General features: G+C 41.5%; 1 protein-coding gene across 6 annotated transcripts in view; it reads left to right on the top strand.

The window, feature by feature from the left end:
- Nucleotides 1–298: 298 nt before the first annotated feature.
- Nucleotides 299–24,308, top strand: part of ZNF169 (zinc finger protein 169) — a 40,640-nt gene continuing 16,630 nt past the window's right edge. The window contains exons 1-4 of one of the 6 annotated variants that reach the window (XM_055117867.2): nt 299–1,193; nt 6,063–6,221; nt 15,691–15,778; nt 23,741–23,822. Coding sequence is in view for 5 of the 6 variants with exons in the window: in XM_055117863.2 (XP_054973838.1) it covers nt 15,746–15,778 (33 nt within the window). In the remaining variant the exon portion in view is untranslated. Of the gene's footprint in view, nt 1,194–3,974; nt 5,628–6,062; nt 6,222–11,452; nt 11,566–15,690; nt 15,779–23,740; nt 23,823–24,308 lie in introns of those variants that run through there. The other 5 variants (XM_055117863.2, XM_063594317.1, XM_055117862.2 and 2 more) reach the window with 5 other exon arrangements.

The raw sequence follows: 24,308 nt of genomic DNA, 5'->3' as shown, positions 1-24,308 counted from the left end.
AGCACAGCAATGATGAGACATTGCATTGAACTCAGTGCTGCCCTGTTATACCAGAAAGCAAAACTGGATCAAACCCAGCTGATGCTCACGCATGGAGGGAGTATTTACACCAGCCTTAGCCCGAGGAGAATCACCTATCCCAGCAGTTGGAATTTGAGTTACTGCCAATCTCACCACCTCTGGCTAGAGGGCCCTAAATAAACTCGAAAGGCAGCCTGGGCCACAAGGACGGCTCACGCCTGTAATCCCAGCACTTTGAGAGCCTGAAGTGGGAAAATTGCTTGAGGCCAGGAGTTCCAGACCAGCCTGGTCAACATAGCGAGACCCAGATTCTCTTTTTTTTTTCCCCCTTGAGAAGGAATCTCACTCTGTTGCCCAGGCTGGAGTACAGTGGTGCGATCTTGGCTCACTGCAACCTCCACCTCCCGAGTTCAAAGCGATTCTCCTGCCTCACTCTCCTGAGTAGCCGGGACTACAGGCGCCCATCAGGACGCCCAGCTAATTTTTGTATTTTTAGTAGAGACGGGATTTTACCACATTGGCCAGGCTGCTCTCGAACTCCTGACCTCTGATCCGCCCGCCTCAGCCTCCCAAAGTGCTGGGATTACAGGCGTGAGCCACCGCGCCCGGCCGCGAGACCCAGATTCTAAAAAACAAAACAAAAAATTAGCCCGGTGTGGTGCTATGCACCTGTATTCCCAGCTACTCAGAAAGTTGAGGTGAGAGGATTGCTTGGCCAGGGGTTTGAGGCTGCAGTGAGCTATGATCACACCATTGTACTGCAGCCTGGCCGACAGAGCAAGACCCCTTCTCAAAAAATAAGTAAGTAGATAAAGTTCAGGGGTGTACAATCACAGGTGTGAATTTGCAGGATGGAGGACATGTAACATCTTTCTTTTAAAAAAAAAAATAAAATTAGAAGGACCGTATAAAAAGTTAAAGAAGACTTACTGCTCACCTGACCACCCTTCTCATAGACCCGAAAGTTAGATTTTACTTTCTGATTTTTCACAATTTCTCCTGGATGCTGCGGTCCCGCCCCTCGCAGCATTCTGGATGTTGTAGTCCCTCGCTCCAGGGCATCCAAGATAGGGTAGTTGCGCGCCCCGGGGCAGTCTGGGTAGTGTAGTTCCGTGCCCAGGGGCAGTCCGGCTCGCGTACTTCCGTGTCCCGCCATCGTCGCCTGGTGCGTGGTGAGTGTCCTTTCACAGTTCTGGTGAGCTAGCCCGGAGGTGGTCCCCGCTTTCGCGGGCCTTCCACTGGAAGGAAGGCCGGGAAAGCTGGCATGGGCAGTCCATGTCGTGGCCACATGTTCCTTGGTGTTTGAGTTTCGGCTGTGGGGTCTGGGCGTGCGTGGTCCACCCCGGAGAGAGGTCTTGGCGGAGGTCCTCTGGTGGGGAGGGGGCGTTGGCGTTGCCGCGTGCTTCTGGCGGGACTTTGGGCCCAGTATGTTGACCTGGAGGGGCCAGTGCAGGCCTGGGACCGACTTCCCGAGCTACTCCGCAGGTGCGTCCCCGGTACTTCGGGGGCCGTTGAGTGGGCTCTGCCTGGGGTACCCAGACAGCATCCTGCCACTAGTATCCCGCCATCCCCTCCCCACCATCGCGCCTCGGAGGTCTCTGGGCCAGCAAATGTGCCTTTGGAGGACATGATATCCTCGGTTGGAGCAAACTTCCCCATTAGTGGGAGGCACGCGGCTTGGGCATCAGTCGGGTTGTTTATTTGTTTATTTATTAAATTTTATTTATTTATTTATTTTTGAAACAGAGTCTCTCTCTGTCGCCCAGGCTGGAGTGCAGTGGCGCAATCTCGGTTCACTGCAATCTCCGCGCCCCACCCCAGCCGCCGGGTTCAAGCCATGCTCCTGCGTCAGCCTCCCGAGCAGCTGGGATTACAGGCACCCGCCACCACGCCCGGCTAATTTTTTGATTTTTGTTTTGTTTTGTTTTTTTGAGACAGAGTTTCGCTCTTGTCTCCCAGGCTGGAGTGCAGTGGCGTGATTCCCCTGCCTCAGGCTCCCGAGTAGCTGGGACTACAGGCGCACGCCACCACACCCGGCTAATATTTTGTGTTTTAGTAGAGACGGGGTTTCACCATGTTGGCAAGGCTGGTCTCGAACTCCTGACCTCAAGTGATCCCCCCGCCTCGGCCTCCCAAAGTGCTGGGATTACAGGCGTGAGCCACCGTGCCCAACCTCAGTCCTGGGATTACAGGCGTGAGCCACCGTGCCCAACCTCAGTCCAGTTATTAGGGCTCTTGTGGATGGCTGGTGCACTGTGGTGGTGATGGTGCAGCTTGGCCACTAGGACCCGGGTTTGTGGGGGAGGATTGTTTGTGGGTAGACATCCAGACTTGGTCTTGATAGTGGGGGGGACGGCTAGGGCCGTGCGACTCGGGTCAGTAGCCTTGGGGCCTGGGGACCCAAGTTGGTGAGTTGAGAAGGGCTTGCCTGGAGTTAGACATCCCTGGGTTGTGGGTTGCATGGGGGCGTGCTTGTATCCAGATTGTCGGCTTCTGCAGCTGTGTGGCTCCCTCGGACTTGGGGACCCTTCCGGGAGCATGGGTTGCAACAAGCAGAATGGTGCCCATAGGGCCAAGGAACATTTTTCTCAAGCCTCAGGGGGCTGTTGAGTGACTCCTTGAATTCCTGGAGGTGGGGGAAGAAGTTGGGTGGAAGGCATCCAAACCTACATTTTTTTTTGGGGGGGGGGGGGATGAAGTCTCACTCTGTCGCCCAGGCTGGAGTGCAGTGGAGTGATCTCAGCTCACTGCAACCACCGCCTCCCGGGTTCAAGCAATTCTCTGCCTCAGGCTCCTGAGTAGCTGGTACCACAGGCGCCCGCCGCCACGCCCGGCTAATTTTTTTTGTATTTTTAGTAGAGACGGGGTTTGTTTGTTGTTTGTTTGTTTGTTTGTTTGTTTGTTTGTTTGTTTGTTTTGAGAGGGAGTCTTGCTCCGTCGCCAGGCTGGAGTGCAGTGGGGTGGCGCGGCGCGATCTCGGCTCACTGCAAACTCCGCCTCCCGGGTTCAAGGTATTCTCCTGCCTCAGCCTCCCGAGTAGCTGGGACTACAGGCACGCGCTACCACACCTGGCTAATTTTTGTGTTTTTACCATGTTGGCTAGGATGGTCTCGATCTCCCGACCTCGTGATCCGCCCGCCTCGGCCTCCCAAAGTGCTGGGATTACAGGCGTGAGCCACCGCACCCCGCTCGAGACGGGGTTTCACCATGTTGGTCAGGCTGGTCTTGAACTCCTGACCTCCTGATCCACTGGCCTCGGCCTCCCAAAGTGCTGGGATTACAAGCGTGAGCCACCGCGCCCAGCCAAGACCTACTCTTATTTCTAACTTTTCAGTATGAAAACATTGCAAAGATATCCAGAAGTAGTTTTGAAGTTCCATGGATTCATCACTCAGACTCACCACTTACAAATGACTCACCTGTCTTCTTTCCCCCAAATCTGCAACCCCAAGTGTGGATCTCTTTGGAAATTGTCTCTTTCACTAGGGGTCTATACCAGGATTTGGTGTCTTGAGTGACCCTTCATAGAGTGAGTTCAAATCCAGGTCTCTCCCTTTGTCACTGTCACTTTGAGCAAGGTACTTAACCTCGTGGAGCTGCTGTGAATGTAGAATGAAGTAAAACTTGTGTATGACACTTCTCTGATGTAGTTCTTTAAAACAAAATTCAAATGTCATATCATTTCATCTGTAAATGGCAAAAACCACAATTACTTTTGCACCAATCTAATACTTCAGTGTTCAGTATGCATCTCTCATAAATAAGGAATTTAAAGAAAAACAACTTCAGCATTAATGATCATACCCAAGAAAATTAACAGAATTTATTTAGTATCACTTATTCAGGCTGTGTTGTTTCCGTATTTGTCTCAAAAGATGCCTCACTACAGATATTTGTCCACTACAAAGCTTTCCTGAGTTTTCTCTGGCAGAATTACTTCCATTTTCCTTTTTAGTTGCAGAGCACTTTATTATATGAGGACTCCACGGCTGGCATGGTATATCTCAACTGTCTGACTGTCCCACTGGTTTTGAGATAGTTCTTTGAGGGGACAGGCACCTTGTCTGGCTCCTCATGGGTCACTGACACAGTGCTTGGCACCCACCTGGACTGTGCAACTGACTGACTTTGAGGGTATCAGGAGTTGTCCTTTTTGCCTGGAAAAGGGAGTTCATGGAGGATAGAAACTCAGATGGGAAAAGGGGGTTAGGCTATTACTGGGGAAAGCCTAGGGTGCCAAGATTGTGTGTGGATCTTATCTGAGGTCAGCGGGATCTACTGCCGGGTTCTGACAAGAGAAGGGTCATGATTTCTTTTTTTCTTTTCTTTTGTTTTTGTTTTTGTTTTTGTTTTTGTTTTTGAGACAGAGTTTCACTCTGTCGCCCAGGCTGGAGTGCAGTGGTGCGATCTCGGCTCACTGCAACCTCTGCCTCCCAAGTTCAAGCGATTCTCCTGCCTCAATCTCCTGAGTAGCTGGGCTACAGGCGTGCGCCACCATGCCCAGCTAAATTTTTTTGTATTTTTAATAGAGACAGGGTTTTACCATGTTGGCCAGGATGGTCTCGATCTCCTGACCTCGTGATCCGCCTGCCTCGGCCTCCCAAAGTGCCGGGATTACAGGTGTGAGCCACCTCGCTTGGCTGAGAAGGGTCATGATTTCTGACTACACTCATTACCCTATCTCTCTGCTCCCTTTTACAGTGAAAGTCATCAAAAAAATTGTATGCACTTGATGAATGCAGTGCCTTTCTGTGCATCATCTATTTAATTTCCAAGTATTTGGAGGGTTTCTAGCTATTCTTACTGACTTCTTATTTAATTCCATTCAGGTCAAAGAACAAATGATGTAGAATGTCAGTCTTTGCAAATTTATTGGGAGTTATTTCACAACCCAGCATGTAGTGTGAGTTGGGGAATATACCATGGGCCCTTTAAAAGCATGTGCATTCTGTTGTGCAGTGATGAACTAATATCAGTTTGGTCAAGTTAGTTATTATGTTCAAATCTTGTATTTCCTTATGGATTTTTTTTTTCTAGTTATTTTATCAACTGTTGTGGCAAGGTGTTAATTCGAACTAGGATTATGGAATTGCCAATTTCTCCATCGAGTTCTGTCAATTTTTGCTTCACGTATTTTGAAGCATGGTTATTATAAGGTGCATACATATTTATCTTTGTTATATCTTCCTGATGAATTGACTGTTTTATTTTCATGAAACATCCCTTTGTGTCTCTGGTAACACTTTCTCTTGAAATGTAGTTTATCTGATAGTAATATAGCCATTTCAGTCTTGTTATGTTTACTCTTTGCATGTTACCTCTTTTCTCATTCATTTTCTTTCAACTGACCTATGTCTTTATATTTAAAGTCTTTATATTGTAGACAACATATGGTTAGGTCTTGCTTTTTTTTTTTAATCTATTCTGATAATCTGTGTCTTGTTTATTTATTTTTAGAGACGACGTTTTGCTGTGTTGCCCAGGCTATTCTCCAACTCGTGGGCTTAAGCAATCCTCCTGTCTCAGCCTCCCAAAGTGCTGGGATTACAGGCATGAGCCACCGTGCCCAGCCAGTCTGTGCCTTTTAATTGGAATGTGTATTTCATGTAATTACTGATACAATTAGATTTAGATCTCTTTTACTGTTTGTTTTCTTATTTGCCTCCTGTTTTTTTTCTTCCCCTGTTCCTATTTCTGCCTTCTTTGGGCCAATTGATTTTTTTTTTTTTTTATCATTCTAATTTAACTTAATTCAATATAACTTAATTGCCACTTAGCTATAGTGCTTTGCATCTTTACTTTATATTTTTAGTGCCTGCTTTAGAGATGACAGTATATATTTGTAACTCTTCACAGTCTATGTAATGTCGAACAACTTCATGTAAAATGAGGGATCTTGTAATTGTATAGGTACTTGTACCTACCTACTCCGTCATTCTTCAGGCTGTAATTGTCATATGTATTGAATCTTCATATGCTGTCAATCACAATGCAAATATAATGTATTTGCTATAAACAGTCTTTTATTTTATCTTTTTGAGGTGGCGTCTTGCTCTGTTGCCCAGTCTGGAGTGCAGTGGCACAATTTTGGCTCACTGCAACTTCTGCCTCCCGGGTTCCAGCGATTCTCCTGTCTCAGCTTCCGAGTCACTGGGATTACAGGCATACGCTACCATGCCCAGGGGTTTCACCATGACCAGGTTTGTCTTGAACTCCTGACCTCAAGTGATCTGTCCACCTTGGCCCCCCAAAGTGCTGAGATTACAGACGTGAGCCACCGCGCCTGGCTTCAGTCATATATGTTAAAGAAATTAGGAGAAAAAAGAAATAGTCTTTTTTGGGTGTGAACGTTATTTATCGTTTCTGGTGATCTTCAGTCACCACAGAAAATCCAAGGTTCCATTTGGCATAATTTTTCTTCAGTTCGCAAAAACTCTTACAGGGCAGGTCTGCTGACGATAAATTTTACTGGTTTTCTTTTACTTGAAAATGTCTTTGAAGGCTTTTTAAAAATCAGATTTATTACAAAATCACAACTCTTAAGTGTACAATTCGATGAGTTTTAAGTAATGTATATTGTTGTATAACTGATTTGCTCCCTATCACTAAAGTTTTGCCTTTCCTAGAATTCCATGTAAATGAAATCATATAGTACGTATTCTGTTTCTGCCTTCTTGTTACTTGATCAGTAGTTTATTCCTATTCCTTTTTATTGTATTCTGTTGTATGAATCTACTACCTTTTGTTTATCCATTCTCCTTTTTCTGTTGTTTTTGATTGTTAGGTATAGTAATTAAGCTACTGTGACCATTCTTGTACAGTTCTTTTTTTTCCAGGGTTCTTTTACTAGGCTGATGTATATCTCTTTCTGTACCCTGTTTTTTTTGTTGTTTTTTTTTTAATATCTCTTAGGTACTTTGGGAATTGCTAGATCATAGGTATGTTTAACATTAAAAAAAACCTGCCATACAGTCTTCAAAAATAGTTGTACCATTTTACAATCCTGTTCCCGGACCAAACTGAGGGTCAGGCTGCTATTTTTCGTGGCCCAATAACGAGATGCAGATGAACTGGGGAGGAAGAGAGTTTTTATTTCTGTAACCGGTTACAGGGAGAAGGCCTGGAAATTATCACCAGACCAACTCAAAATTACAAAGTTTTCCAGAGCTTATATACCTTCTAAGCTATATGTCTACATGTAAGTGTGCATTTGTCTAAAGACGTAAGTGATTAACTTCTTTTAATCTATAACTAAGGTCTGAGTCCTGAAGACCTTCCTCTGGAGCCTCAGTAAATTTACTTGTTCTAAATGGGTCCAGGTGCTGGGGTGATTACTCTTATCTTGTCTCCTGCTAAATCAGGAGGTTTGAGGAGTTCCTTCAGGCCCCCAATAAACTTGTTTGTGGAGGCCTGGGGAGTTTCTTCAGACCCACAATAAAATTTGTTTAATCCTAAATGGATCCTGTTAAGAATTATTTCATTATTTTGTCATGCTTTAAGGCCCAGGAAAGGCCTAGGCAAAACTCTTGATGGGCTTTTGTTACATCCCAGCCTTGTATAAGGGCACTGGCTTTTAATATTTAACTTAACCACACAGTCAGTACTGAAGCAGTTGTTAGTGATACTTAGCCTGTCACAATCCTACCAGGGTTGTACGAGAATTCTGTTGCCTCATTCTTGCCAACACTGCTATTTTCTGTCTTTTACCTACCCTGATTGATGTAAAGTTAAATTATTACATTTATCTGGTTTTCTTTTTTTACTTCTTTTCTACTCTTTCTTCACTTTTTGTATTCTTTATATTTCCTAAGTGTTGAATTAAATGGTGAGATGAGACATTCTTTTCATGTTCTTGATCTCAGGGAAATCATTCAATATTTTGCTATTAAGTATGGTATTAGTGCTATGTTTTTGTAGATGCTTATTAAATTGAGGAAGTTTCCTTCTATTGCTAATTTGTTAGGCATTTTTATCATGAATAGCCATTGAATTTTTTCATATATAAATATATATATTTCTTAATATATATTATATATTATATTATATATATAAATATATATTTTTAATATATATTATATATTATATTATATATAAATAATATATATTATATATAATATATATAAATAATATATATTATATATTATATAAATATATATAAATAATATATATTATATATTATATAAATAATATATATTTAATATAAATATATAAATAATATATACATTATTTATATAAATATATTATATATAATATATATAAATATATATATATTTGCAACTACTAAGGTGATTTTTCTCCTTTATTTTGTTTTATTTTATTATTTTTGAGACAGGATCTCACTCTTGCCTAGGCCAGAATGCAGTAGCATGATCATGGCTCACCAAAGCCTTAACCTCCTGGGCTCAAGCAGTCCTCTCACCTCAGCCTCCTGCATAGCTGGGACTACAGTCACGTGCCACCATGCACAGCTAATTTTTGTATTTTTTGTAGAGATGGGGTTTTACCATGTTGCCCAGGCTGGTCTTGAACTCCTGAGTTCAAGCAATCCACCTGCCTCAGTTCCCCAAAGTGCTGGGACTCAGGAGTGGTCCAGGGCACCTTTCATTTTGTTAATGCAAGTAATTAAATTGCTTTTCAAATGTTAAACTGGCCAGACTCAGTGGCTCACGCCTGTAATCTCAGCACTTTGGGAGGCCGAGGCGGGCAGATCACTAGGTCAAAAGATCCAGACCACCCTGGCCAATGTGGTGAAACCCCATCTCTACTAAAAATACAAAAATTAGCTGGGTGTGGTGGTGCACACCTGTAGTCCCAGCTACTTGGGAGGCTGAGGTAGGAGAATCGCTTGAACCCAGGAGGCGGAGGTTGCAGTGAGCTGAGATTGCGCCATTGCACTCCAGCCTGTTGACAGGGCAAGACTCTGTCTCAAAAAAAAAAAAAAAAAAAAAGTTAAACTAACGTTGCATTTCTTGGATAGGTCTCATGTGTTCCCGTATCGTCCTTATAACCAATTGCTGGGTTTGACTTTCTATTATTTTTAAAGGACTTTTGCAGGAAGTGTATGGCTTTGTCAGGTTTTGGTGTCTGGATTATGTTGGCCTCATAAAATGAATTGGGAAGTATTGCCGTCTCTCCTACTTAAGTATTTGACAGAATTTATCTGTGAGCCTGAACTTTTACTTCTGGTTAAAGTTTAAAATCATGATTTTAATATCTTTACAGATGTAGGGCCACTCAAAATTACCATTTTAGTTTTGGTAAACCTTATGATTAAAGGAATTTGTTCATTTCACGAATTTGGGGCCTGTCGTTTTTATTTTTAATAAGAATCTCTTATTGTCCTTTTAATGTATGTAGGATCTGTAACAATGTTTCCTCTTTCATTCCTGGTCTTGGAAATTTGTCTTTTTAAATTTTAGTTTAATCATTTTTCCTAGGGGTTTAGTAATTTTTTTGGAGGGGGTTGTAGGAGCTTTGATCTTCTTATTCTTTTTTTAAATTATTGTGGCAAAACAACCACGTAACATATATTTATCCTTTTAATACTTTTTAAGTATACTGTATAATATTGTTAACTATGTACAACAGAGCTCTAGAACTTTTTCATCTTGCATGACTGACATCTTTTCCCTATTGAATAGCAACTCATTCTTTTCCTCTTCCCCATCTATTAGCAACTACCATTCTACTTTCTGTTTCTATCAGTTTAATTACTTTAGTATTCATATTAGTGGGATCACGCAATATTTTTCTTTTTGTGACTGGCTTATTTTATTTAATATAATTTCCTCAAGGTTCATCTATGTTGTAGTATAAGCCAGAATTTCCTTCCTTTTAAAGTCTGAATAATATTCCATTTGTGTGGATAGACTACATTTTCTTTATCCGTTCATACATTGAATGCATACATCTGCTTCCAATTCCTTTGGATATGTATCCAGAAATTGGATTACAGGATGATGTGGTATTTTTAATTTTTTGAGGAACCTTCATACTGTTTTCCGTAGTGGCTACACCATTTTACAGTCCCACTAACAGTTCATTAAGGTTCTACTTTTTTACATCCTTCTTAACACTTATTATCTGTTTTGGTTTGTTTTGTTTTGTTTTGTTTTGTTTGTAGTGGCCATACAAATTGGGGTTAGGTGATATCTCATTTTGGTTTTCATTTGCATTTGCCTGGTAATTTGTGATGTTGAACATCTTTTCATATGGTTCTTGGCTATTTCTATATCTTCTTTAGAGAAATGTCTATTCAAGTCATTTATTCATTTTTAATTGAGTTTTTTGTTACTGAGTTGTGGAAGTTCTTTATATATTCTACATTTTAGCTCCTTATTTGATACATGGTTTGCAAATATTTTCTCTCATTCTGTAAGTTGCCTTATCACTCTGTTGGCTGTTTTCTTTGCTGCAAAGAAGTTGGTAAGTTTGATGTAGTCCCGTTTGTCTATTTTATATTTGTTGCTTGTTCTTTTAGTGTCATATTCCAGAAATCATTATCAAGACCAATGTCATGAAGCTTTTTCCTATTTTTTTTTTTTAGGAGTTTTATAGTTTCAGGTCTAGGGTTTAGCAATTTTAATTTTTTTTGCAAACACCCTTTGACTTTTTAATTCTCTTTAGTTTTATTTCTATTTCATTATATTTTCCTCTTTATTACTTCCTTTCTTCTTATTTTGGGTTCTTTTTGCTTTTCTTTTTTTAGCTTCTTAAGATGGGAGCTGAGTTATTTTTAATTAAAACTTCTTCTTTTAAAGTACATTCATGTAAAGCTATAACTTTCTTTTTTTTTTTTTTTTTTTTTTTGAGACGGAGTCTCGCTCTGTCGCCCAGGCTGGAGTGCAGTGGCACCATCTCGGCTCACTGCCAGCTCTGCCTCCCTGGTTCACGCCATTCTCCTGCCTCAGCCTCCCGAGTAGCTGAGACTACAGGCACCTGCCACCAGGCCCAGCTAATTTTTTGTATTTTTAGTAGAGATGGGGTTTCACCGTGTTAGCCAGGATGGTCTCGATCTCCTGACCTTGTGATCCGCCCAGCTTGGCCTCCCAAAGTGCTGGGATTACAGGCGTGAGCCACCACGCCCGGCCAAAAGCTATAACTTTCTTTCTAAGAACTGCCTTATTACCGGCTGTATTCATTTGCTAGGGCTGCCATAACAAAGTACCACACGATGGGTGGCTGTAAACAACAGAAATTTTTTCTTCATAATTCTGGAAGATAGAAGTCCAAGATCAAGGTTTCGGCAGGGTTGGTTTCTTCTGAGGCCTTTCTCCTTGGCTTATAGCTGGTCATCTCCTCCCTGTGTCTTCACATGGTCTTCCCTCTGGAAGTTTTTATGTCCAAATTTTCTCTTCTTATAATGACACCAGTTATATTGGAGTAGGGCCCACTCTAATGACCTCATTTTTACTTAGTTATCTCTTTAAAGACCTCATCTCCGAAGACAGTGACATTCTAAGGTACTAGGGGTTAGGATGTCAACATACGAATATGGGAGACAAGGAATAATTCAGCCTGGAACAGCTCCAAGTCACAAATTTGGTAAGTTGTGATATGTATTAATAGGTTTATTAGAATCACCGAGTTCAAAATATTTTCTCGTATCCCTTGGAATTTCTTCTTTGATTCATATCTCCTTTAGATAAGGGCTGCTTAATTCCTAATTATCAAGGTTTTTAAAAATATCTTATTGTTATTGATTTCTGCTTTAGTTCCATCTTGGGCAAATAATATACAGATGTTCCTTGACTTACAATGGGATTATGTCCCAATAAACCCATTGTAAGTTGAAAATATTGTTTGACAATGCATTCAATATACCTAACCTGCCGCACATCAGAGCGTAACCTAGTCTACCTTAAATTTGCTCAGAATACTTACATTAGCCTACAGTTGGGCAGTCATGTGCCCAAGGTGGTTGGGGCACAGCTTGGTTTTATATATTTCAGGGAGGCATGAGACATCAATCAAATACACTTAAGAAATACACTGGTTTGGTTCAGAAAGCGCAAAATCATCTGGCAACATGGTCCACTATAGAGTATGGGTTGTTTACCTTCAAGATCGTGTGGCTGGCTTGGAGCTGTGGCTTGCTGCTGCTGCCCAGCATTACAAGCCCTGGAAAAGATTAAAATTCCAAATTTGAAGTAGGGTTTTGACTGGGCATGGTGCTTTATGCCTTGTAATCCCAGTGCTTTGGGAGGCTGAGGCAGGAGGATCACTTGAGGCCAGAAGTTCTAGACCAGCCTGGACAAACAGTGAGACCCCATCTCTATGAAAAATAAAAAAATAGCCAGGCATGGTGGCACACATCTGTAGCCACAGCTACTCTGGTGGCTGAGGCAAGAGGATTGCTTGAGCCCAGGAAGTTGGGGCTGCAGTGAGCTATGATTGTGCCACTGCATGCAGCCTTGGTGACAAAGTGAGACTCTGTCTCTCAAAAAGTAAATAAAAAAGAAGTATGGTTTTTACTGAATGTGTATTGCTTTCATACCATTATAACGTTGAAAAATTATAAGTTGAACCATTGTAAGTTGGGGACTGTAGTCCTTTGAAATTGGAGATTTGTTTTCTATGCCTCAGTATTTCATCTACTTTGGTGAATATTTTGTGTATACCTATAAAGGATATGTATTCTGTACTTGTTGGGTTTGGTGTTCTGCAAATGTCCGTTAGATCAGTACTGCCCAATAGTGTTTTCCAGATCATCTATTTCCTGACTTATTGTCAATTCACTTTTCCATTAACTGAGTGAGGTGTAATAAATTTTCTTAACTATGATTATGCATTGGTCTATTTCTCTTTCTCCTATTCTGTCATTTTTCTTCCTGTATTTTCTTTCAGTCCGTGGGTTGTCTTTTCATTATCTTATCAGTGATGTAAAATAGGAGTCGTGGGGGCATCCTTGCCTTGTTCCTGATCTTAGGGGGAAAGCATCTAGTTTCTCACCATTAAATATGATGTCAGCTGTAGGCTCTGCACTCTCTTTTTTTTTTTTTTTTTTTTTTTTTTTTGAGACAGTCTCACTCTGTCATCCAGGCTGGAGTGCAGTGGTGCGATCTCAGCTCACTACAACTCTACTTCCCGGGTTCAAGTGATTCTCCTGCCTCAGCCTCCCAAGTAGCTGGGCGCCTGCTACCATGCCCGGCTAGTTTTTATATTTTTAGTAGAGACAGGGTTTCACCATGTTGGCCAGGCTGGCCTCGAACTCCTGACCTCAAGTGATACACCCGCCTCAGCCGCCTCTCAAAGTGCTGGGATTACAGGCGTGAGCCACCACACCTGGCCTGCACTCTCTTTTTATTTAAGTATAGCCATAATTATTTGCAGAGAACATCGGTTAGACCATTTTTAACCTAAACTTAATACAATTTATACTGATTTTTTAAATGTTGTCTAATATCTAATCATGCGCAGGTTTCCTCAATTGCCTCAAAAATATCTAAACAAGGTTCACACATTACAGTTGATTGGGGTCTCTTTTTTTTGTTCTTTGAGACAGAGTCTCGCTCTGTTGCCCAGGCTAGAGTGCAATGGCGTGATTTCGGCTTACTGCAACCTCCACCTTCCGGGTTCAAGTGATTCTCCTGCCTCAGCCTCCGGAGTAGCTGGGATTATGGGCGCCCGCCACCACACCCAGCAAATTTTTTGTATTTTTAGTAGAGATGGGGTCCCACCATGTTGACCAGGCTAGTCTTGAACACCTGACCTCATGATTCACCCACCTCGGCCTCCCAAAGTGCTGGGATTACAGGCGTGAGCCACTGTGCCTGGCCAATTTTTGTATTTTTGGTAGAAACAGGGTTTCACCATCTTGGCCAGGGTTGTCTTGAACTCCTGACCTCGTGATCCATCCTTGGCCTCCCAAAGTGCTGGGATTATAGGCGTGAGCCATCGCACCAGGCCGATTGGTGTCTCTTTAATTCTCTTTTTATTCTATAAGATCTATAAGGGCTCTTTTTATTGTATTTTTTCTACTGTATTTTTAATGCTATCCATTTGTTGAAAGTGTTGCATTTTTAAAAAGTTGCAAACATGTTAGTTCACACCACAGAACATTTGTATCATTTCTTAATGACTGTTTCCTCCATATCCAGAATATCATGATCACACTGTTGACAAAAAGAGTCAAGCTCTGTAAAATATTTTCAGAGATTTATTCTGAGCCAAATATGAGTGACCATGGCCTGTGACACAGCCCTCAGGAGGTCCTGAGAACATGTACCCAAGGTGATCAGTGTACAGCTTGGTTTTATATATTTTAGGGAAGCATGAAACATTAATCAAATACATTTAAGAAATACATTGGTTTGGTTCAAAAAGACGGGACAACTCAAAGTAGGGGGGCGGATTCCAGGCTATAGGTAAATTTAAACATTTTCTGGTTGACAGTTGACAATTGGTTGAGTTTATCTGAAGACCTGGGATCAACAGAAAGGAAATGTTCAGGTTAAGATAAAGGATTGTGGAGACCAGGTTTTATTGTGCAGAGGAAGCTCTCAGATAGCAGACTTCAGAGAGAGCAGGTTGTAAAATATTTCTTATCAGACTTAAAAGGGTGCCTGGCTCTTAGTTGATTATCTCTTGTATCTGGGAAGGAAGGAAGGAAAACAAAGGGGAAAGGGGATTCTCTGTAGAATATGGATTTTTCCCACAAGAGACTTTGTAGGGCAATTTCAAGGTATGGCAAGGAAATATACTTTGGGGTAATACATTTTGATTTTCTTCCTTGTTATGCCAGAGTCAGATTGGAAAGTAAGTCATGATATACAGGGTTAAATAAAACACATCTGATGAGAATTTATGGTTTGTAGGGCACGACTCCCCAGGCCCCTTAGATAGGAATTTTGGCAAGATTTAGAAAAATCAGAGCTTTGTTCTCAAAACCTAACACCATTAACAATAATTCTCATCACATATTGAATTGTCTCTTGTAGTCTGCTTTTCTCATTCATTTGTGCAAGACAGGATCCAGTCAAGACCTATACTTGTCATCTGAAGTATGATTTATCTCTTAAGAAATATTTTCATTAAGAAAAAATCACCCCTACTTCTCCCTTCTTAAAAATCTCTTTATGAAATTGACTTGTTATAAAACTAGGTCAGTTACTGACTGCCTGTTCCTAAATTCCAAGTCACATTTCAAATTTTGGGACCTAATTTTTGATATGTGAGTGGAGGGAAGGGTGCAGCCAGGGTCACATAGAAGGAAACTCAGGTTATAGCCTCCACCCTGCTTCATGTCTCCCTCAAAACCAGGAACTTCTGCTTTGGACTTCCTGGAACCTGTCCTTTGGCCTCACGGTAAATGTGGATGGGATGCTTTTGTTTTCAGTATGATGAGGCATTTTATTTTTTAACATGAATGCTCACTTGAGGGCACTCTGAGGCCTTTTTCTTTTAATGGAGTCCACACAAAGTCTCACCCAGCTGCTGGAAGATGTGGGCTTCATTCCCTAACTAGAGTTTGGATGTAAGCCTGTTGCTGGCCCAGCTCTGTGGGCTTTTTTTATAAGACACTGGCTAAGAATGGGCTTCACCGATGCCCTCTGCAACCTGTCTTTGTTGCTTCCCTGTTCCTCTACTCCCTACTGAATTGGGAGGCTGGACAGAGTGTGAAGGGTGTTCTTCCCAAGTACCTCTCTCACTTCTCATCTCTTTCCCCAGATTTGCCTCTGCAACTTGACTCTCCTCTAGGAAGAGTACTCCAGAGAGCAGGGATATGGCACCAGGACTCCTGACAACCAGGAAGGAGGTAAGTCCTGAAATTTCTTCCTAGCTATTGCAGGAAGGTTTCATAATCTTTTCTTGTCCCGAAGGCTGCCTTCTTGGTGTTAGGCAAAGCCTATCTTGATCTTGTAGGCGTGACTCATCTTATCTGGAGCTTTCTTTCAGTCTTATTTGCTACATTTATGACTCAGTTATTTACCAAGTAGTTAACTGTGACCATCACATCCTGGGCAGTTAAAATAAAAATACAGGACATCCATGCTTATGTGCCCAGTGACTCCGAAGGCCTACAAAAGTATAGTGGCTCACACCTGTAATCCCAGTACTTTGGGAGGCCGAGGTGGGAGGATCACCTGAGGTCAGGAGTTCGAGGGCAGCCTGGCCAACATGGTAAAACCCCATCTCTACTAAAAGTACAAAATTAGCTGGGCGTGGTGGTGGGCGCCTGTAATCCCAGCTACTAGGGAGGCTGAGGCAGGAGAATCACTTGAACCCAGGAGGCTGAGGTTGCGGTAAGCCGAGATTGCTCCACTGCACTCCAGCCTGGGCAATAGAGTGAGACTCCGTCTCAAAAAAAAAAAGTATAAGAAGGCTCTCAAAAGAGAAATTGTCTGATTTGCCCCTGAAGGGTTTGGCAAGCTGAAGAGTTAGGGGAAGAGACTGCTGTGAAAATGGCGCAGGACAGTGGCGCGTGCCTGTAATCCCAGATACTGGGGAGGCTGAGGCAAGAGAATCGCTTGAGCCCGGGAGGCGGAGGTTGCAGTGAGCCGAGATTGCGCCATTGCACTCCAGCCTGGGTGACTGAGCAAGACTCCGTCTCAAATTTTAAAAAAAGGAAAGAAAATGGGGCAGGAATCCTATCCCTTCTCAGAGATGAGGTGACTGGCAGGCTATCCCTCACCGTGTGGGAAGCTTTCAACAGCCAGTGGTCTTTAGCCACGTTAGTTTTCTGTGTATAGGTGAGGGCTCTAACCTGCTATTTCTGTGTGGTGCATGGATAGATTTAGTTTTGCAGGCCCATACTTTATAAAGTGAGTTTTCTGTACTTAAAAATTAGAAGATTATGCTTAAAGGTCCAGATTGCCTACTTCTCTGAAAATAGCATGTGAACTTGATGTAGCTGAATGGAATTAACACTTACTGACAACATAAATAGCTGCCAGGCAAGGCATTTTTGTATTGATTTTATCAATTACACAAAATATTTATTGTCATTTTTGCTAATTCAGTTTTGCTTTGTGATATAAATATGTCAAGTGTAGAATGAGAGATTTGTATGTAATCATATTCTGGGGCTCATGGTGGATATTTGCATATTTCTGAATAAATTAAAAATGGTTTTGATCTTATGAGAACGTCACTGAGAGCTGTGAGTCCCTTATTTGTTACACCTTTGAGAGAAATCTGTAACATCTTTGAGAGAAAATGTGTATGTAGCACAGGCAGTTCAGGATTTTTTTCCAAGGTTAGCAGGAGACTTTTTTCTTCCGTATGTTGCACTTTACTATGTATGTTAACAGAGAAGCGTTCTTGCAAAACATGGAATATTGGCTTATGTTTTCTGTCCTTACTCTTCCACTTCCTGTGGAATCTTTAGCAGGCCCTAAACCTTATTCTGTCTGTGACCAACTTCTCTCAATATACATTTTTGTTTGTTTGTTTTAGCCATTTCTTTGTGTTAGAAACAAAATGCTTGTTCCTCAGTGCTACAAAGAATCAGCACTCAAACATAAATTTTCTCAGCAAGGCAATTTTTACTTCTATAGAATTGTGCAACTCGCGAATGGAGTAATGGTGAGAGCACACCTGGGCAAGGGAGGGGAAGGGGTTCTTATTCCTGACGCAGGTAGCCTCACTGCTGTGTCATTCCCCTGTTGGCTAGGGTTGGACCGCACAGTCTAAGCTAATTCCAGTTGGCTATTTTAAAGAGAGCAGGGGTACCAGCCAGAGTGGTGGGGTGGGTAGTTTCACGGAAGGGCGGTTACTCAGGATGATTCAGGCCAGAGCAGGTGACCAGGGGTGACTCAGGTCAAAGCAGGTGACAAGGGGAACAGATGTGAACTACTGATTAGAACTGGCGGGAAAGTTGTTTACTGAAACTAGAGGCAAGGGGGCGAAGAGAACCAGGAAGTTAAACTTTAAAATGGAGAATCAAAGAATAAGAGAGCTGAACATACTGACATACTGATTCTTTGAAGAGAAACTTGGAGTTCACTATATCTAACATCTGTGAAAAATTGATGAAAAGATATAAGCATCTAAGAGGCTTAGCATTTTAAGACAAAGCTTCCATATCTAGAATAGCGTCTCTTAGTCAAAAACTACTTGTTGCATAAAGGGAAAGAGGTTGGTTTGTTATGATGCATGTTATTTGAAGCATTGAAATTGTGTATTTTATTATTTTTAAAATTGCATTTCCTGGTACTTTGTTATGCATCAGATCTGAATTATGTAGAAAAACCTGACCTATATGCAACATGACATTTAGGCATTTTTCCTAAGGGCTTTTGCCTGAGAGGAGAATTGTAACATGCATTATAGTTGTAACATAGAAAGGGAGCTGGTAAGCACAATATGTTAGCTAATAAGAAACTAGTTAGCACCCTGTGAACCCAGAAAACCTGAGACAGGTCTCAGTTAATTTAGAAAGTTTATTTTGCAAGGTTGAGGATTGTCAACGAAAAGAGTCTAACTCTGTAAAATATTTTTAGAGTTTTATTCTGAGCCAAATATGAGTGACCATGGCCCATGACACAGCTCTCTGGAGGTCGTGAGAACATGTGCCCAACGTGGTCAGTGTACAGCTTAGTTTTATATATTTTGGGGAGGCATGAGACGTCAATCAAATACACTTAAGAAATACATTGGTTTGGTTCAGAAAGGCGGGACAACTCAAAGCAGGGGCTCCAAGGCTATAGGTAAATTTAAACATTTTCTGGTTGACAGTTGGTTGAGTTTGTCTGAAGACCTGGAATCAATAGAAAGAAGAGTTCAGGTTAAGATAAAGGATTGTGGAGACCAAGTTTTATTGTGCAGAAGAAGCTCTCAGATAGCAGACTTCAGAGAGAAAGCAGGTTGTAAAATGTTTCTTATGGGACCTAAAAGGGTGCCTGGCTCTTAGTTGATGATCTCCTGGATCTGGGAAGGAAGGAAGGAAAACAAAGGGGAAGGGGATTCTCTATAGAATGTGGATTTTTCCCACAAGAGACTTTGCAGAGCAATTTTAAGGTATGGCAAGGAAATATATTTTGAGGTTAAATATTTTGATTTTCTTCCTTGTCTCATAATGTTATGCCAGAGTCAGATTGGAAAGTAAGCCACGATATATAGGGTTAAATAAAACCCATCTGATGAGAATTTATGGTTTGTAGGGCATGACTTCCCAGACCCCTTAGATAGGAATTTGGGCAAGATAAAAAAAATCAGAGCTTAGTCCTCAGGATGTGCCCATGGCAGCCTCAGGAAGTCCTGACAACATGTGCCCGAGGCAGTTGGGTTACATCTTAGTTTTATACATTTTAGGGAGACATGTGATGTCAATCAATGTATGTAAGCAGTAGATTGGTTCGGTCTGGAAAGGCGGAACAACTTGAAGCAAGGGGGGGATGACTTGAACAAGAGGGGTTCCAGGTTACAGATAGGTGAGAGGGACAGTTAACATTCTTTTGAGTTTCTGATTAGCCTCTCCAAAGGAGGCAATCAGATATGCATCTATGTCAGTGAGCAGAGAGGTGACTTTGAATAGAATGGGAGGCAGGTTGGCCCTAAGCAGTTCCCAGCTTGACTTTTCCCTTTAGCTTAGTGATTTGGGCGCCCCAAGATTTATTTTCCTTTCATAACCCCTTCACTGAATCTTAAAATTTTTAAAAATGTTTGTTGTGTGCAGGAGACTTTGTTGGTTTGGGAATAATGATACCTACAGCATAGCATCAATTTGTGTAAGATTCCTGGTTTATTTAGGGGTTCACTCCTCATTGGAATTAAAACTTTAAAAAATTTTTTTGGTTGAGATATAATTCACATACCATACAATCCAACATTTAAAATGTACTATTCAGAAGATTTTATTATATTAACAAAATTGAGTGACCTTCACCATCATGTTTTCATCACTGCTAAAAGAAACCTCATACCCATTAGGAGTTATTCCCCATTCGACCCTCTCCCAGCCCCTGGCAACCACTGATCTGTGTTTTTGTCCTATGGATTTACCTCTTCTGGATATTTTATATACATGAGATCATATAATTTAACAAAAACGAAACATGTATCAGAAAAAATTACAGAGTAGGGGCTGGGTGTGTTGGCTCATGCCTGTAATCCCAGCACTTTGGGAGGCTGAGGCGGGTGGATCATGAGGTGAGGAGATCGAGACCATCCTGGCTAACACGGTGAAACTCCATCTCTACTAAAAATACAAAAATTAGCTGGGCATGTGGCATGCGCCTGTAGTCCCAGCTACTCGGAAGGTTGAGGCAGGAGAATTGCTTGAATCTGGGAGGCGGAGGTTGCAATGAGCCGAGATCACGCCACTGTACTCCAGCCTGGGCGACAAAGCAAGACTCCATCTCTAAATAAATAAATAAATAAATAAATAAATAAATAAATAAATAAATAAATAGTAGGGAAATCCAGGCTTCTGTCCTTCCCCAAAAGCAACTAATGAGCTGGCAAAAACTGTCAGAATCAACTTTCGTAAAATTCTGGCATCTTGTCAAAACTGGAAGACTTGGTGAAGAAATAAGCTGCTGCTTAGTGGTGAGAGAGTACTATAGCATTTCAGACTGCCTGGCTACCATTGTTGCCTGCCTCCCACCTGTCCATGAGGAAGCCCAGGCACAAAGACTTTAAGTCAACTTTCTTAATAAGCACAAAGAACCAAGGAAACCATGGACGTGGAACTAAAGGAAATGAAGTCAACAATTTTCAACAGAGAATATCAGTATAGAAAACTTATTTTAAAAAGTGTAATATGAGGCTGGGTGCGGTGGCTCACACCGGTAATCCCAGCACTTTGGAAGGCTGAGACTCGTGGATCACCTGAGGTCAGGAGTTTGAGACCAGCCTGACCAATAGGCTGAAACCCCATCTCTACTAAAAATAGAAAAAAAATTAGCCGGGCATGGTGGCAGGCACCTGTAATCCCATCTACCTGGGAGGCTGAGGCAGGAGAATTGCTTGAACCCGGTAGATGGAGGTTGCAGTGAGCCGAGATTGCACCACTGCACTCCAGCCTGGGCAACAGAGCAAGACTCTGTCTCAAAAAAAAAAAAAAAAAAAAGGGACTGTAACTAGTAAGTATATTGAATTAGTAATAAAAATCCTCCCAAGGGTCGGGCGCAGTGGCTCATACCTGTAACCCCAGCACTTTGGGAGGCCAAGGCAGGTGGATCACTTGAGGTAAGGAGTTCAAGACCAGCCTGGCCAACATGGAGGAACCCCATCTCTACTAAAAATACAAAAATTAGCCAGGCGTGGTGGCACGTGCCTGTAATCCCAGCTACTCAGGAGGCCGAGGCAGGAGAATCGCTTGAACCTGGGAAGCTCAGGTTGCAGTGAGATGAGATCGTGCCACTGCACTCCAACCTGGGCAGCAGAGTGAGACTCCATCTCAAAAAATAAAAATAAAATAAAATAGTTAGAAGAAACTAGCTTGCACCAGGCAGCAATTTTTTTATAACAGCAGGAATGGACTAAGTCATCCACAGAGAAAATTGTTAGAGCTAATGAATTAACCAAAGTTGCAGGATACAAAGTAAACACACAAAAATCTGTTGTATTTCTGTACATTTGCAATGAACTATCTGAACAGGAAATTTAAAAAAATTATAACAGCATCAAAAAGAATAAAATACTTAGTGATAAATTTAACCAAGGAAGTAAAAGATAAAGAAAACTGCAAAATATTGCTGAAAGAAATTACAGAAGACCTAAATAAATGGAAAGACTTTCCATGCTTGGAATGAATTAGAAGATTTAATATTGTTAAGATGGCAATACTACCCAAAATGATCTATAGATTTAGTTCAATCAAAATTCCAATGGTGTTTTTTTCAGAAATAGACTCATACTGAAATTTATATGGAATCTCATGGTACCCTGAATAGCCAAAACAATCTTGAAAAAGAATACAAAGTTGGAGGACTCACACTGCCTGAGTTTAATACTTACTGCAAAGCTATCATAATCAAAATAGTGTCATACTGGCATAAGGATGGATACATGTAGATCAGTGGAATAGAATTGACAGTCCTGAAAAAAAATCTCACATATATGGTCAATTGATTTTTTCACAAGGGTGGATGTCGAGATCCTTCCATCAGAAAAGGGCAGTGTATACAAATGATACTTGGACAACTGGATATCCACAGCCAAAAGAACACGCTTGAGATAAATGAAAGAATTAGAATGCCTCAGCAAGGAAATAAAAGGTTTTAAGAATAAGTATATGGAAATTTTAGAACTGAAATAAAAAGCTAGGGGATAGACTTACCAGTATATTAGCGGTAACAAAGAAATGAGTGAACTAGAAGATAGAACAGAGAGAAAATGGAGTGGAAAGAAAAATGAATAGAGCCTTAAGAATTGTGGGAGTACAACAAAAGATATAATATTTATGTCTTTGGAGGTTGGAAGGGGAAACAAAGGAGGGAAGGGCTGAAAAAGTACTTCAAGAAATAATGGCCGAAAATGTCCCAAATTTGGCAGGTAACAAACCTACAGATTTTAAAAGCTCACTGAGTAAATTTGAAACATGATGAACCCAATAAGTCTAGGTCAGAATACATTATAAGTACACTTCTGAAGACTAAAGATGAAAAAATCATCCCAAAAGCAGCCAGATAAAAATTATGTTACTTATAGGGGAAAACAATTAGAATGCCAATGGATTTCTCACAGAACTGATAAGAATTGGCCTGGCACGGTAGCTCACGCCTGTAATCCCAGCACTTTGGGAGGCTGAAGTGGGCGGGTCACCTGAGGTCGGGCGTTCGAGACCAGCCTGACCAACATGGAGAACGTCGTCTCTACTAAAAATACAAAAAAATAAAAAAATTAGCTGGATGTGGTGGTGCATGCCTGTAATCCCAGCTGCTCAGGAGGCTGAGGTAGGAGAATCGCTTGAACCCAGGAGGCGGAGGTTGCAGTGAGCCGAGATCACACCATTGCACACCAGCCTGGGCAACAAGAGCGAAACTCCATCTCAAAAAAAAAAGTATAGCTTACTGTGCCTAAAGTGCATAAACAATATGGTTTATGCTGGACACTTGCTTTCTTTATGAGATCTGGGCTTTTAGTATGTGCTAGGCAGAGGATGTCTGTTGACTAGCCCCATTAAGACTTCGGGCACTGAGTTTCTAATAGGTTTCTCTGATAGACAACATTTAACGTATCGCAAATTATTACTGAAGAATTACAGAGTCGTGTGACTGTTGAGAAAGAATTCTTGGAATTTTGTGTCTGGTTTCCTCCAGACTTGTCTCTCAAACCATTTCCCTTTACTGATTTTGTTTTGCATCCTTTCACTATAATAATCATAGCCATGTGTATTAACTATATGATGAGGTTTATGAGTCCTTCTAGTGAATCATCATACTTGGGAGTGGTACTGGAGTCTGATGCAGTTTGGCTCTGTGTCCTCACTCAAATCTCAGGTTGAATTTTAATTCTCAATATTGGGGGAGGGTCCTGGTGGGAAGTGATTGGATCAGGGCAGTGGATTTCCCCCATGTTATTTTTGTGATAGTAAGTTCTCACGAGATCTGATGGTTTTTGTTTTTTTTTCTTTTTGAGGTTTCAATATTTTATTCAAGTTTTTTTTAACTGATTTAACTACAGCATTTGAAGGGGAGGAATTAATTCCACACAAAATGCAAGACATTAAATGTACCCATTAAACTGCTAAAAAACAAATTGAGTGGTGAGAATATGACAGAAGTCCAGTTTAGATTCTGAGTGTTGTCATCATGTGATTACAATCATACAGACTCTTCCAAGCTTACAGCTGGAGCTCCTGGAAGCTATTTCATACTCTGGTGCAAGGGCAAAGAAACACAACACAAAAAGGAGTAAGTCCTGAATTATTGGCTTCATCACATCTACCCTCTCCACCCCAAAATGGCAGAAAAGACACAGTGAACCCACCCTGCAGACCTTTTGGCGTAAAAGAGGTGAGGATGAACTGGGGTGGGAACAGGTCATGAAGCTCTGTCTAAAAAAGTCCCTTTCAGGTGAGTTTGTACACACAATCAAGCAATGAGCCTCTCATCAATTAGGGTTAGGAAACCAAAGTTCCATTCTCAGGAAATCACAATTTCATTCATTTACTCAATATGAATTTACAAAGTATCTACATATTATCAGCTTCCACTTACAGCCATTTCTAGATAAAAAGGAAACTTGGCATCTCAGAGGGGCCACCGTGTTCCCTCCAAGTCTACCACTGAAAGAACCTTTTTTGGAATTGGGTTTCTTCTGTACCCCTGAAAGGGTAACATCTTAAAGCTGAATCATCTTTAACTTGGGGGTCTAACATGATATTTAGCAATACTTTC

Source organism: Pan paniscus, chromosome 11, assembly GCF_029289425.2.
Source record: "Pan paniscus chromosome 11, NHGRI_mPanPan1-v2.0_pri, whole genome shotgun sequence".
Lineage (NCBI taxonomy): Eukaryota > Metazoa > Chordata > Mammalia > Primates > Hominidae > Pan > Pan paniscus.
This window is presented reverse-complemented; position numbering and strand designations above follow the sequence as displayed.